This window comes from Anabas testudineus, chromosome 5, assembly GCF_900324465.2.
Source record: "Anabas testudineus chromosome 5, fAnaTes1.2, whole genome shotgun sequence".
Lineage (NCBI taxonomy): Eukaryota > Metazoa > Chordata > Actinopteri > Anabantiformes > Anabantidae > Anabas > Anabas testudineus.
In genome coordinates, this window is record NC_046614.1 from 10412268 (window position 1) to 10428110 (window position 15843).

A 15843-nucleotide genomic window follows, 5' to 3' on the forward strand; every position below is an offset into this window, starting at 1 on the left:
TCTTTGAGTTTAAATGTCATTTTGATTTTGTACTCTAGATGTCTCTGCATGTTGCTCCTTATCGCGCTGATGTATTATCATTGCTGTTCTGAAGACTGAAACTGTGCATACTTGATTGTACAAGGGACTCAAGAGCAGTCAGTGGCAACCGTGTCAGTATCAGCAATCAAGTCAACCACATAGTAGCTAAGAGCAAACTTAGCTCCTATAAGGTTAATATGCCCACTGGGAACAACAATATCCTTGGCCCAAAACTGGCTGGAGACCTTTGTTTGACCTTTCCATTGCCGCTCCACTGCCTGTAGTACGGACTTTCACAATAAGAGAGAGATAAACATAAATATTTGAAAAGAACAATAAGATGCTTGGGAATAAGCAAAGGTTTTATCTGGTTAAGGTAATGGTATGAATGTTAATGGATCCGCAGATTCATACCCCTCTCCCTCTCCCTCTCCTTCTCTCTTACATAGTTCCTTGGTGACATTCAGCTGCTCACTTCATGCTCCACTTTCCTTCACATCAACCCAAATTCCAGTATTTGGTGCTTACATAACACATAGCATAAGATTTAGGCTTCACTATCAGACCAATGAGATGTGGTAAATTTTCAACTGACTTTGCCCACCCTCCTCAGTGTTCTCCTATTATGGTGCACAAATCTGCCTCAGCCATCCATGCATAAGCAATAAGCAACACTGGCCGTGGGCATGCTCCCTCACGCACATACAAACACACAGACTCAGGACAACATGTAGACAGTGCATGCTGACATTTAAAAAACAACGCAGACTGTGTTTGTGTGCGTTTGTGTGTGTGTGTGTTTGTTTGTGGATGGGTGCAGATGTGTTTGCGCCTTGCTGAATGTGCATGTGTCAAGATAAGCTCAGGCCACCTCCAAATACTGTACACGGAGACCTTGTAGCTTTTCTTCTTCCCTCTGCAGAGTAAGGTATAATAGCTTTGACACTCATTCCCTCTCACACTGCACCTGTAAGCAAAACACACCTCTAGTACAGTAACTATGATGGCTGAGTACCAAGCCTGCAAGGCTCATTTCTGTTGGCCTTGGTTCAAGTAGTGTGAAATACCCTGTGCTGCATTAGTGGACTCAACCATTACCATATAATAGGAATGGGGATATTAAGCCCATATATTTATTCTTTGCAGTACTGTGGTTGATTAAAGTCTATGATCCATTACTTTGTCCTTCATTGGGCTGAACACGATACGTGTAAAACCTTGGTAACACACTTTTTTTTTAAGGCTGATGGGAATCTTTATTAAATATTTTCTTTGTAAATAAACTGTATTCCTTGAAGAAGACAATATTAAAATTAGACATCTATGAGTTAGGCAGGGTATCAATTGATTACTTTAGATTACTCTAAATTATTTTAACAATGCGTGTGGTCAGTAGTGTGCTCAACTAGACCTATAACAACAATCTACAGTAACGGCACAACACAGTGACACACACTGGAGCACCCATGGCTGTAACAAGGTTGAGATAGCCAACCACCATTTTGTGTCAGCCAATTTAAAGATGCCACTTACGTAAAACTGACTTGACCTGACCTGATGTTAAGTTGCCCTGTAATACCACCTTGAAACAAGCATTTGTTCACAAACTTTTCTCAAACATGATACCTAACCTTACAACCTAAAACTGTTGTGCTTTGCAGAGTTTTAAGCAGTGATTAATTTGTGCCACCTACCCTCCCATTGGACTGTGCTGTGCTGTGGGCCAAGGTCAGCTGCAGGAGAAGGAGGAGATGACAACTGATGGACCAGTCAATGCACTACTGAGTTATTAATGAGTTTATTAAACAAAGGTGGTGTGGTAGAGAGAAAGAGAGCAAGAGATAGAGAGATTAGTAATACACAGAGAAAGATATACTTTGGAGGAATGACAAATGAGAAAGCAGAAACGATGCTGTGTCACATCTGGATTATAAATAGTATACACCAGCCTGGAATACCGGAGACAGGACAGAGAGAGAGGTTCATACACATACAGTAAAAACAGAGGCACAGCCAATGTATCTACATAAGCTACTGCAAGTGTGTGTGTGTGAATTTGTGTTTCTGTATCTGTACAAGGGTAAGCGACAATCGCTGCTATGAGAAGTCAAAGGTGGCTCCTGTGAGGTCAAAAGAACAACACAAACACAAAAAGCTGTGTGCATGTGTACTGTAGGTGTGTATCAGTGGGGACAGATGGGCTGTAATTTAGAACAATAGACAGTTGTTATTTTGGAAGGGCAGTGTGTGTGTGTGTGTGTGTGTGTGTGTGTGTGTGTGTGTGTGTGTGTGTGTGTGTCTGTGTCTCTCTCTCTCTCTCTCTGCATATTTATATACTGCAAAAATAGCCAGTGTTGTGTCTGACTGGAACACGTGTTCCAGTCAGACACACACCATCAAATCAAACACCATGAAACTCACATAAAGAAACACACTTTTAAAGCTGCTATTGATATGGTGTCATCTCAAACATGAAGTTAAATTACTTGTTTAATTTGCTTTGAGTGGAGGTCTCCGAATTAAAGATAGTTCTTCTCTTCTGCATTTTACATGTGTTTAGTGTGTATCAACCGCCAGGAGGAAGCAGATTTGCTTAATGACTGGAGATGGGGGAAATGGCTAACCTGCCTACTGGCCCCTGTAAAACTCAGAAAGCTAATTAAATGCATTTCATCGTGTTTGTTTAATTCATAACCCAACAAGCCAAAAAGATCATTTGCAGTTGTTTTTGTAGTTTTAAGAGGAGACTATCATCTCATTTTTTTTATATTTCACCATGTAGTTGCCAGGTAACCAAACTGTCTTCAGACAACTACGACATACAACTCCTCCAAAGGCTACATATAATTATTCAATTGTTGTTTGTGAATAGGTTGAAAAAAATTAGATGTCATGTTTGAACCAGAACCTTGTGTTGGTAGACGTATGGCAGTTTTAACTTTTGAGGCTAACGTTTCCTCCTTGTTTCCAGTCTTTGTGTTAAGTTAAGCAAACCAATAGCTTGCCAGTTTCCATATTTAATGCACACAGATGTGAAAGATACTGGTATTTAAAATGTCAAAGTTTTCCTAATTTTTGGACATTTTTCTTTTAGATCTGCCTCCCAGGAACTCCACAGCTGGTCTACTTGTTAATGTAATAACACATCAGTGGAGATAACATTACCAGATTACCAGATCATTACTATAAATATACAGTATCAATGAGAAATTTAGCACGGGACAAATAGTGAACTACTTGGTGGTGAACAATGTGCTCTCTCTCTCTCTCTCTCGCTTGCTTTAGAAAAAACTCTCTTTGACAGGATCTGAACGGTTTTTCACACACAGTAGAGAAACAGGCATAATGTGTGTGCGTGCGTGCAAGTATGTGAGCATGGGTGTGTGTTTAAAACCTAATTTGCCTATGGACAAGCCCATCTCTGAGGGCTGTATTAGAAGCATTATACACTGTAATGGGCTGACATGTTAATCTGAAACTCTATTCTCTGTAGCTAATGAACATATCCATCCTAGTTGTGTGTGTGTGTGTGTGTGTGTGTGTGTGTGTGTCTGCGTGTGTGTGTGTGTGGGGCACAATAGGAACAAAGTTCCTTTTGTATGACATTGCTAATGCTAATGTCATCAATATACATTATAATACATACTGTACATTGATGCCATGGTGATGAAGGTTTATGCATTGAATTTTGAATCACTCAAATTGTTTCTGTGTGTGTGTGTGTGTTTTGGAGAAGAGACGATGATCTGACAGTTCTGGGTCAGGCCAGTCCCATGAAGCCAGAAAACCTACAGAAGACACGACAACACACAAACACACACACCTCGTAGGTGAAGATGACAAATGTTTGTTAGGTAAAAGGGAAGAGAAGAGTGCTTAGACTCGGGCAAAAAGACTGTCCTGCCGTGCCAACACTCATACATCAGTCTACACCTCAGGAGCAGAGAGGACCGAATGAAAACAGAGGAAAAAGCACATCTCACATACAACACACATGTAGACACTGATGACTCGAGGGCTACACAGAGGAGGCGGCAAGAGCAAACCGAGAGCTGTGATACCGTGTTGTAGTTGAGGGCATAAACACACCATGAGTGGCCATATAGCTGCGAATCAACCTAATTACCACTGGCATATATAGGATGGTGGGGTCGGCTGCGTTGCCAACTGCTACAACAATCCTGTAATATATTCATCACACCCGAACCTGAGATATTAGAGAAAGTATGTTATTTTTTCCACACTTCCCCCTCATCATTACACTTTCTGGTGCACTCTGCAATTTATAGTAATGATGCATCAGATCTAGATTCTCCTCATTCTTCCACGGAACAGAGCAAAACTGAGTAGAAATAAATCCCAACTGAGATCTTCTTATTTCTCAGAATTGCTTCACCCACTGCCCATTTCGTCATCTCTCCGCTCTGTGTCTGATGTGGAAATGACCATTGCTGTGTTTGCTGTGTGTGTGTAGCATTTTGAGAGAGAGAGAGAGAGAGAGAAAGAGCTGGAGACAGTTTATGCATGTGCATACCAGTCAGAATGTCTGCATAATGTCCCTGAGGTCTATGACAGTATAACTAATACTCATATTATTTCTAGAATAAAACATTACACTGAACCAAGCAGGATTAGAAAACAAGCATGACAGCCTCTTCCCACTCTCTCCCCCTGATACACACACTTACACACAAAGACATGTATGCCTGCGTGTGGAAGCAAGCAGCCCATGGCCATGTACACTAGCAGGCAGCCATGTTTCTTTCACAGGAGGCTGCAGTGAGACTGCCATCATCAGTATGGCTCTCTCTGTGGCTCTGAAACAAACACACCGTGCTGTGACATCATGCCATGCGTTTAGATCACAGGGTCAGAGGTAGCACAGCTTTATGTGCTGAAGCCTCATTGTCGTCACGCTCTGTGACTGCAACGGTCCTTATTTCGTTCTCTTACTCAAGTACGCACACAGGCTACAAACGTCAAAGCCGATCCCAGTTTACCAGCAGCTCCTTTCACTTACATTCACTGGCAGCCAGGTCACCACATACAGAGGTGAGGCTGCTTCCGTCAGGGTAATGACACAGTAGGTGGGCCCTACACTCCTCGCGGGATGGCAGGGCTCTCAACATTTGGCCCAGCCCTCCACAGATAGAGCAGCATTTGCCGAGTAAGTATAAACTCGTCATCCACCTTTCAACCTACTGGACATTTAGATCCTCCTTTCCGGCATGCTGCCATTCATTCCCCTGCAGGGTTATTCTCATGGTGAAACCCCAGAACATGCAGTGTGGTAGAGAAGATCTCCAGAAAACGAAATGTGAGCCTAAAGAAATACTGCCCTGCACCATGCTTTGTCATATCATATATAACAGATAGAAGATGATTTAAAATTAGTTCCTACTTCTTTCTCCTCAGGATTCAGTTTAATAAAACAGGACCCAGCTTAAGACCCCTTACTACATTATTTATACATTAGTGTTGGATCAGACCCCATAAAAACACAATCAGATGAACACAAACCAGCTGAGGTTATGCACTGTGCCTGAAGCCGTCAGGACTGCTGGAGGTCCAAGGCTCCAGGACCGCTCGGCCTGGTTGATCCCTCACTGAATCCAAGACTTCTCACAAACGCCTACGTGTCCAGTTAAATATCATACCATTGCAAGCAAAATGACAAATTAGCCCGTGCACATGCTACCATAACTACAAAGCCTCCCTTTGCACAGGCCGGCTGCTCCTCACCTGAGGCAGCGCGGCATTGATCTGCCGCTGGAGTGCGTCCCTTTCGTGCAGCGCCCCCTGCAGCTTGGTCTGAGACTGAATGAGGGTCTCCTGAGTCTCCCTGAGGGACTCCAGCAGCTTGTCCCTCTCGTCCAGCATGTTGACCATCAGCTGCTCGAAGTTGGCCTCCTGGTCGGAGCCGTTCGGGACCCCGCCGGCGCCTCTCGGAGGACCAGCCGAGTCTCCTTCGCTGATGGTGGGCATCACCTCGCACATCATCTTTCCTGCTGTGCGATGTGGGCAACGCTATAGGGCAGTGACGCTGGCGGGATTAGAAAGCCAAATATGCGGGTTACAAGCTCGGTGGGGAGACTAAAGACTGATAAAGGGGCCTATTAACGCCCCGTAGCAGCCACAACCTATGCAATCGTGCATAAGCGCCTTATGATTATTAAATTACATCTCCTGTGCATCACACGTCCAGCCTTAAGTTCCATATGGCCTTACCTAATCAGAGTTATTGAAATGATGAGATGATGCTTGACCTTCCATCCATATCAACCGGCGTTTTTTCACCCCGTGAGCAGATCCGCCCTGCCCGGCGCGCCATGCACTCACATGTAGAAATCCCGGCGTGAGATGATTGACAGCTCAGAGATGGACGGGTATGTTTGGAGGGGTGGTGCACAAGAGCACGACGGAGATCATAATACATCTGCAGGAAAATAGGAAAGAAAACCCGAGAAATATCCGAGGAGAAACGTTTTTAGGAGGACTGAGGACAGTGAGAGTGAATCTTGGCTGCATCCGCTTCCATCTCTTCACACCGCCACCGAACCGAGGCTCGTTCCCCCTCCCTCTGTGCGAGTCTGTGTGAGTCTCTCTCTCTCTCTCTCACACACACGCACACGCACATGCACGCACGCACATACGCACAGAAATACATTCATTTACCTCATCTAGAGTAACCATGGTGCTACACTCGCATTATGTTGCAGTCACTGGTGCAAACTTGACCCATAATTGGTGAAAAGTCATTAACTTCACATCAACATCACTAAGAACATTCACGACCTGACAACTGGCAGCATCAGTCTCTCCAAAGAGGCGAGTTATTCACTCACACACACAGTGTGCAGCGCACCCTGCAGGTTTTAGAAAATGAAAAGTCCAGACAATAGAAACAGGTGTGTGTAGAGGGGAGTGGGGGTACAGTACAGTCATATTTTACAATGGTACACAAGTATGAGACTGTATTATTGGAAAAAGAAGTTGTCATGCTTCATGTAATGTTCTAGTGTAAAAGGTACAACATTACATTAGATGATGGATGTTACCTTTGATCGCTCAGGTGGAGCATTACAAACAAGTACAAATACACAGCATTAAAAAGTCTTTTAAACACTGAAATACTTAAACTGCCAGTGGAAAATATAAAAAACAACATATAATCAGAAATGCATACCCCTTTTTAAATAGTAAAGCTTCGGTTTTTTCTACATCTGTGCCAATTACTCCACATTTCTGTTGTTGCAATGGTCAGTCTGCTTTGATTATCAAATAATGTGCTATAACACTGAAAACTAAAAGCTGACATTAACTGGAATGAAGCAATGTTCCTCTTTGTTTGAGAAAATAGACAGACACGGTGACCAGTCCAGGAGTTTTCAGAAAAATGAGGCACTTCCTTACTGGCAACGTCTGTTTCAACACTGTTTTCTACTAATTGTGAGTGAAATAAGTAATGCAGAAATAAATTGTTGAAATGAGACTGTTTTATTAAAAATGATGATGTGGATGGTGATGATGGGGAGTTTCCATTGCCTCTCACATTGAGAAGGCTGTTTCAGGTGTATATTATTAAGATACAGTGGCATTTTCTCAGTACTTCTGTGGGTTCACTAAAAACCTTGGCTCTTTTTATCAGTGTATATTTCCTCTGAGATTCCAATACAATTTAGTCCTGATACATACAACACAATACAGAGCACAGCTATTAGTCTGCAAGATTTATTCAGTGGAGCTACAAACAATAGTTGGTAGAAACTGTGATATTTAATTGTTGCAAACTACTAGTTGTAACAAATGTATAGAACTAGTGCTTTATATCAGCTTCACTGTTTACACTTTTGATGTCTTTTGACCTTTACACAATTCACCGTTGATGTTTTAAGCGCGACTAGCTTTGCTTCAATTTGGTCAGAATTTACAACTGTTGGCCGCAAGAGGAAATTACTCAGGGTGTATGTTGACATGAACAAAACATCATTAACAAAAAAAGCTTTCTTTGTCTTCTAATTGGAGGATTTTGTTCTACATTTACTGTGCAACACTTTTTTTCTGTTGGGAACAGTTATACCTATAGCTATAGGTTTTATTAGTTGATCTTTATGCCATTTTAGACCCACTTACTCTGTTGGTAAGTGAGATTTTCTCTGGAGCAAACCTCTGTGAGGAGATTTTAAAATACTTTGAAGAGTATTTGAACAAATACAGTGAAAAGCTGATATTGTTATCATTATTATAGGAAAAAAGACATTGAAGACTTTCAGACTACTTGTCAGACACTAGACGTAATGTCTTCCTTTGTAAGCATTATTGAACACTCATTGTCAGTTGTGAAAAAAAAACAGTCTAGTTACATTTAAGTTAAATAAAAGTCAAAAGGTGCTCAGCTGATTTCTGACTGGACTTTCACAGTTTGACTTGAGGTTTAAATGACAGAGCACATGCTGCGATGTTCGCATTCACCGGCAGGTGGCAGTAAAACACAGGACGGTTTACGGTCTACGATACTCTCGCGTTACTTGCGGCCGCACGTCATTCCATGATGGCTGAAGATCCTGGCGGAACATTTTTCAATTTCTCTGGCATTTTTCTTTCATTCTCTCTACCTCAGCTTGCCATAGAGACATGGCAGGACTCACAGCCCCGTTAAGCGTCCATAAATTACTGGTGTCGACATGCCCAAGAAAGGGAACCGAAAACGGCTGAAATTTAGGGCGGGGGACGTTTGTTCGGAATCAGGTAGGTTACGATTAGCGTTAACTAGCTACGTGTGTCGGAAAGATTAGCTAGCTATCAGTAGTCAACTGTTGGTTCAGTTTTACAACATCGAAATTAAAATATTTCACTCAAATGTTACGTTACTAGATTGTATTGAAAGTAGGAACTCGGCATGATCACATTTAGTGTTTTTTTTCTGATATTAGGAAGAACCTTACTTTACCGGTGCCAGCTAGATTGCGTGTATGCTAACTTAGGTTAGCATATACAACTTCGTAATTTATAGTAACGCCACGCAATGGTCAAATCATCATTTATGTTTCAAAAGAGCATCACTCATAAACAGCACCATCAAGAGCACACACGATGACTTTTTTCGCAGTGACCGTTGCTGATTATGCTGATGCCGACCCAGCCATCGTGAAGTCGGGGAGGGTGAAAAAGGCTGTTGCAAATGCAGTTAAAAAAGAAGGTAAACACAGCGCAGATACCACCGTCACCTGGCCCCGTCTGCAAGATGTGATCAAATTCTTAACTCATTGTGTTTGTCCAGTAAAATTACTCTGCGGCCTGGAAGCATCTCAAGGTGCTGTAGAGGAGGTCCTTTCGTCTGCAGCAAGTGTCCAACCTGACACTTTGGACAGCAGTGATGACCTAGACCCTGAAGAAGATGAAGAAAATGAAGCTAAAGTTGCCCGTAAGAAAAAAAACAAGAGAAGAAAAGGTATTATTTGGGATTTTCTGCTTATTTATGCATAAAATTATTCATGAATACATAACTTTGATATGGATGGCTCAAATTTTACTGTGTTTTTATTGTTATGTGTGTGTTGTCCTCACAGAAAGTGAAAGTAGTGACGGCGAGGAGTATCCAGTGGATATCTGGTTACTGCTGTCTTCCTATATACGACCGGAAGATGTGTGCAGATTTGCTCTAATCTGTAGAAACGCCTGGACAGTCACTTGCACTGCAGCTTTCTGGACCAGGCTTTATAGAAGGTAAGATGACTTTACTGGTTGACTGCTTGTAGTCAGTGGTGAATATGATGTTGCAGAAAAGTGCTGCTATTTGTTTTGTTTGTTTGTACACGGAGGAGCCATAAACTAGCTAAACTTAAAAGGAGTCAGGAGGTGGGTGGGAATTTTGGCCATCAGTCCTGGAAGAGCTTCAGATAGCACAAATTTGCATACAGATGCATGCAGAATGGTTATCTATGAAGGGGAGAGAATGACAGTCTGGAGATCGATAAAGTACTAAAGCTGATATCACAGTTGCTGAAAAAAATCTTTCTAAGGTTTCACGTTTCTAATTTTTGAAACATAGCAATTACAAGTAAATATTTATTAGAATGGGAAATGTCTTGTTAAATTGATCGCCATATTTCTCAGTTCACCTTTTATCGGTCTTCCACAGACACTACAAGATGGATGTTGATCTGCCATTTCGTCTCCAGTCTGACTTACCTGACATGATGCACTGTCTACGGGCCCGTGTGATTCGCTCCCTTTTTCATCTGTATGAGCCGTTCAGTTTGCGTGTGTCAAAAATTCCTGCCATGCCAGAATCCACACCTACAACCTTGCTAAACTCCAAGGTAAATGACATGCTTTGTTTGGACAGCAAGGGATTCCACCATGGTATCCTGCCATGGATACCATACTTTCTCTATGTTTTGCATATAGATGATGATAAGCAGAGATGTTAACCCGCTCCAAAGAATTCAGGTCGTTAGCTGTTACTCTACAGTTCTTTTCCATCTCACTTACCATTCTACTTTGTGCTTTTGGATCTTGACTGTGCACCCACTTCACAAAATTACATCCATTTATAGACAATGTGTCTGTTGACTGATGAATATCTAAACTCTTTAAGATCACTTCAGCTCTTTACAGCTATATGCAAATCAACAACAACAGATTATACGTCTTAGTTTTTTTTGTGAGGTATGGCTCATCAGCTGATGCTGTTTGTGAATAGCAGACTGACACTGTTTTAGTGTTTTTTACGAGCGAAGGTGGTTTTAAACCGCACCACCTTTTTATTTCAATAGTCTCCAGGTTTGCTAACACCTGACTCCTGCTGATGTGTAGTTGCCATTAATATTTCCACCATCATTCAGTGTATTCAATGGGTTTGTTCAATAGAGATATAAAATATTTTATTGTCTTAGAAATATTGTATTTAATGTCATTTGTAACTTTAAAAATTTAATTTAATTTGACCAATTTATACTGAAAACAGTGCCTTTATTGTTTTCTTGCAACTGCATAACCAACTTTAAGACAGCAGCTATTCATCACAGTGTCAGACTTAATGAAGCGGAGTAGTTCTAAGAAAGCCAGCCTAAGTTGACGCACTAGTAATGGCTATTTTTGTATATGTAATTTCCTCTGTTGCAGTGTTTACTATTCTGGGTCAAAAGGGTGTCAGGGACCCGACCAGAGCCATTGTGGGAGTTCAACTTCAAGTTTGTAAAGCAGGTAAAAGGCATTTCCAAAAATATAATAAATGTCATAAACAGTTTTAATAGATAGTCATTATTTATGTATTTCTTTGGTTATCTCCATCGCAGCAGGTACACAGAAAGAATGGTTGTGCAAAGTCCTTGTGCATGCCCAGACAATATGAAGATGTCCACAAAAATCCTGACTCTGACTGCTATGTACTTCAGGTCACCACCCTCAACTTCATTTTCATCCCTGTGGTCATGGGCATGACACTTACCCTGGTCAGTACCACTTGTTTTTTAGCATCTGTTGACAACTACTTCACAGGGCAGAGAGCTGGATTGATGACCTCTAACATTTTCAAAATTAAAATAGTTCAGAGGCCTTTTTTTCTGAGTGAACATAGTTATGTACTGCCTAAATGCACAGAAGACTGAGTAATAATATCCAATCAATTTTAATAGGAACAAAGAGCAGTGACTCTTAATCTAAACAAAATAGAATAATATTTTTGTCAAAAGACAGATGAAGCATATATTGTGCTGTGACCCAAAGACAGACTAAAATTTCCCTCTGTATCTTCACTAATTAGTTTGGTCTTTCTAATAGTTCACAATCAACGTGAGCACAGACATGCGCCACCACCGTGTTCGTCTGGTGTTCCAGGACTCGCCACTCCAGCGGGGGAAGAAGAGGGCAGATCAGGGCGGGACCCAGGTGGTGCTGGATCCCGTGCACAGTGTGAAGCAGATGGACTGGTGGCATCCACTGTACCCCTATGTACCCTCCACATAGGAGTCCTGCCCACACAATTCGTACTGCATCAGAGCATTACACCTAGAACCCTGCTGTTAACTGGTCCCTCTCACCGAAAGAAAAATGATAATGGATGATTCTGGCGAATCCGGGATTTCATTCAATGATGTTTTGCACAGTTTACATTTCAGAAAGCAGGGTGCAACAGAAATTAAGCACTGACTGATGTGATGGAGTGTATAACTCACCTTGTAGTGTTAGACATGTTGCATACCCATCCACTATCCTGGTCTTCAGTCGCTACTTGAAAAATTCAGTTCTCCACACTGGACATTATTGGTTTACTGTTTTGTCCAAAATGAACATTGTTTCTAGGGAGACTGGGCATTTTGTCTGTTTATACAACTCTTCTAACGTCCACATAGTGACACTGGCGGTCCATCTTCTCTTTAAACCCTCCTCGGCTTCATCGGTCTTTAACATAGGGCTTAGTAATATGGAAGAAAATGAATGTCATGATAACCTGAGGATCTAAATCAGTGCAAAATATCTCTTAATATATGATAAAACCAATTTAAATGTTAAGTGGACATGTATTACTACTAGATAATTGATTTTGGTTTGAAAAAGATAATATTGGAAAGTCTTATTGAAGTTATTTTAAAACTTTTTTTAGTTTGTATAATTTGAGACAGCCTCATTTCATATTATATGAATAATAATGGCACAGCTCAGCACTGAAGGGGCCAAAGATATAATTTACCTTAGACAATATTTAATCATCTGCTGATTTGTTTCTTTGCTAGAAACATCTTGAGGTATGTGAGGTATGTCCCTCACTGCCACCTGTGGAATATCACCTTTGAAAGGCTCTAGATATTTAAAGGCGTCTGTCTTGTATTAAATGTTAGTAGAATCATACCAGTCAACATGCTTAATTATTATTGGGAGAGAGCTACCAGATGTCATAATTGGTTTATTTGCGCATATTGGAAGGGAAAAAATCATTTGATGGATGGCCAGCATAGCAACAATATAGTTGAGGACAGCGGGATGTTATAGTTAGCAGCAGTTGATAGTTTTTACGGGTAGTCTTTCATCACATCCCAATTCCACCTAGACAAAGTTACTTCACTGAAATAAAAACTGAAATTGCCCATGTTAAATGCCTCTAGTCATTAAGTGTTGCACTGTGTACCAGTTCTCATTGCTTCCCTCTGGTGGTCGAAGTGGGTACTAGCTATTTTCAACTCCCCAGTCATCTATGCTGCACATAAGTGAGGTTAGTTCTTTGTCTTTTAATGTACGAATGCTTTTAATGAAATTTCTACTTGGGAGCATGTTGCATGCTTTTCTGACCAATCAAACAAAAATGCCATTGACTATGTTCTTTAAAAGCACAAGGATGCATCCAGTTCTTCTGTTTAAGTCTCAGTGTAATCTAATCTAGCTAAATATGAGTTTGTGAGTTAAAGATGGACAAACACGATGAAAAACCTAAAGGTGAGAAAGACCTGTGCAATCTAGACACGAACAGTAAATCACAAACTTTAAAACGCTCATTTTATTCTTCAGTATTTTTTTTTATTTAGATAAATAAACATTAAACCCCCTTTTGCAGGGCACTGGCTTTAAACAGCGTGACATGCATTTTGGATTGAACTACAACATCATCGTGTGAACTTGTAGTCTCACATTATAAATAGGCGCCGAAAGCGCGTCAGCACTGAAAGTAAAAACGAGTAAAGGGGAAAAAGACGACGCTCTCTTCTTTAACTTGCGTGTTTGGCTCAACTTAGAGGTCCTCTTAAAAACTCCCCCCCTTGAGGTCAAGAGGCAGCACGTCATCGTCTGAAAATACCAGTCTGTCGAGGGTGTGAGGAAACTACATTTCCCACAAGTCTCTCTTTACGCGTTGCCGTTGGTGGTGCCACAGGTGACCGCAGACGCTCCAAGTTGTGTCAACATCTCGATGGGCACAACGAAAACAAATTAGCCTCCGATGTAGCATGGGCTGTGCACCCTACAGGAGCCTGAGGAGTTACAGAGAAATTCACACAGTCGAGAGTTGTGGGGTTTTTCTTTTTTCTTTCCTCCTAAACGCGACCTTTTCCTGGGGCACTGCTTGGCAGGCTGTGACCGGAGCGTGTTGAGAGGAGCGGACACGCACTTTCCCTGAGCCCGAGCCTCACGCCTCTCTTCGTTCTGTCTGACCTTCACAGCGGGTAAGTGATATTTCAGCACGGCCACTGACATGAAGCTCTTTCTAAACGAGCCACACTCCTATTAACCCTGCCAGGAACATTCAGCGCTCCTCTTTTTTTTAAGCTCTACGTGCAAAGTATCGTGATTTATTCGGTTTACAGTGAGTTGTAGCTCACCTGTCATTTGTCCTTAGGATATTAATGCTTTCAGTCTTCCGTACTTTTTTAGTGAAATCTATCCAAATCCGTACCAGCTAGTTGAAAATATATTTATAAGACAAGACACGTAGCTGGGTACGTTTATATAAACTTTACGCACAGGCTACAGGCTTTACAAGGCACAGTGCAGCATTGTCTCAAGCCCCAGCTCATAACTTGGTCGTGGATCTGAGGAGAATACATTAGAGGCGCCTGTGAGCACAAACCCAACTACAAGGACCCAGACAGACATGCAGAACATATTCATATGCTTCCCATTTTCTGAAACCTTTTAGAGTACACCCATTTTCACACAAATAAAGAGCACTAAAATCATATACAGTAATGATCTGAAATAAAACAGCACTGACATCCACTTGTTTCCCTTTCTGTCAGGGGTTATGTTAGTCCACATAAAACCTGCCTCTGTTTTCCTGTAGCCAAGCCGGTGTCAGTGAAGACACCACAGCCCTGGGGTATGTTGCGACGTATCAGCTGTGACTATGAACTGTACAGACTACAATCTTTCTTGTTGAAGTATTTTACTTTACCACATAGAGCAGACACAAAAATAATGAAGGTACCATCAACCTTTTATGCCCTAATCCCTCTGTCAGCTGAGTGAGTTTGATTTAAATACCTGGTGTTTATTATTAGTGTGCCTGCGTGTTGAGTGGAAGGTACAGTGGCCTGTTGCTGCCCTGTGGTGCAACGCCGATGTATTACTCCAGTTATGACATACGGCATATGACAAACACTTGGTATTAGATTGTAATGTTAGCATGAGCCACATGACTGAACTATTTGACTTTGTCAGACATCAATCTAGAAATCTATATTTTTATGATCATTTAGTCATTGCACTGTATTTATTTTGAGGTCTGCATATTTGAAGGTTTGAGGGTAGTGATGATGATGATACTAACTTTCAAAACAGGACTCGTCTGTCTGAACTGTTCTGAGGGCTGTAGGGTGACCTACATGTCTCCTTGGAGTATGTGTACTGCCTTACAAAAGCATTTGACTTTGGACCCAGTTTACTGACCCCTGACCTCTCAGCCTGGCCTATATGGTCTTCCATACAATTCTCTGTGGAGAATACAATTAAGTTCAAAGGTCAGCAGAAAGGCCTCATAGGCCTGACTGTTTGTGCCCGGGTAAATGTTTTGTGCAAGGTTCTGCATGTTCATGACTTGTCTACTTTCATTAATTTCTTAGAACTGTGCCTTTAGAGGTTACAAACAGCAGTGACCATGTTGTGTTATGCAACACTATGATGATGACGGTTAAAGTGAATTACCAGAAATAAAAAATGTAATGTTCAGTAATCTAAATGGACTAATGCATGACCTTTGTATCATGTTACTCATCAGATGTGGATTTTAAAGAACATGGGAAGCCACACAAAAACACGAGCTATTGGTAAACACACACGAGATTTTTAATGACTGTGATTTTTATGACTGTAGGTTTGCAAGAGGGAGAGGAG

At 41.5% G+C, this 15843-nt stretch overlaps 3 protein-coding genes across 7 annotated transcripts in view; 2 read left to right on the top strand and 1 right to left on the bottom strand.

Annotated features, from left to right (window-relative positions):
• ppfia4 (PTPRF interacting protein alpha 4) overlaps positions 1 to 6569 on the bottom strand; it is a 45373-nt gene extending 38804 nt beyond the window's left edge. For all 5 annotated transcript variants that reach the window (XM_026350017.1, XM_026350016.1, XM_026350015.1 and 2 more), the window contains exons 1-2: positions 6250 to 6569; positions 5764 to 6064 (exon numbers count right to left, since the gene is read on the bottom strand). In XM_026350017.1, the coding sequence (XP_026205802.1) occupies positions 5764 to 6021 (258 nt within the window). In that variant the 5' untranslated portion in view covers positions 6022 to 6064; positions 6250 to 6569. The remainder of the gene's footprint in view (positions 1 to 5763; positions 6065 to 6249) is intronic.
• A 1997-nt stretch (positions 6570 to 8566) lies between these two features.
• On the top strand, positions 8567 to 13113 carry tmem183a (transmembrane protein 183A). The gene is made up of 8 exons (XM_026350077.1): positions 8567 to 8769; positions 9131 to 9220; positions 9302 to 9472; positions 9591 to 9747; positions 10163 to 10343; positions 11149 to 11229; positions 11322 to 11477; positions 11806 to 13113. Exons 1-8 carry the CDS (start codon positions 8706 to 8708, stop codon positions 11989 to 11991), a joined length of 1086 nt encoding a protein of 361 aa, XP_026205862.1. The 5' UTR covers positions 8567 to 8705; the 3' UTR covers positions 11992 to 13113.
• A 747-nt stretch (positions 13114 to 13860) lies between these two features.
• tfeb (transcription factor EB) overlaps positions 13861 to 15843 on the top strand; it is a 29062-nt gene continuing 27079 nt past the window's right edge. The window contains exon 1 of the mRNA XM_026348059.1: positions 13861 to 14177. The gene's annotated coding sequence lies outside the window, so the exon portion shown is untranslated. The remainder of the gene's footprint in view (positions 14178 to 15843) is intronic.

Bases quoted from the DNA above. Each gene is read 5' to 3' on its own strand.
- tmem183a (XM_026350077.1), top strand. From the start codon at position 8,706: ATGCCCAAGAAAGGGAACCGAAAACGGCTGAAATTTAGGGCGGGGGAC. The intron at 9,473-9,590 runs GTATTATTTGGG...TTGTCCTCACAG, and splicing joins AAAAAACAAGAGAAGAAAAG to AAAGTGAAAGTAGTGACGGC. The intron at 11,230-11,321 runs GTAAAAGGCATT...TCTCCATCGCAG, and splicing joins ACTTCAAGTTTGTAAAGCAG to CAGGTACACAGAAAGAATGG.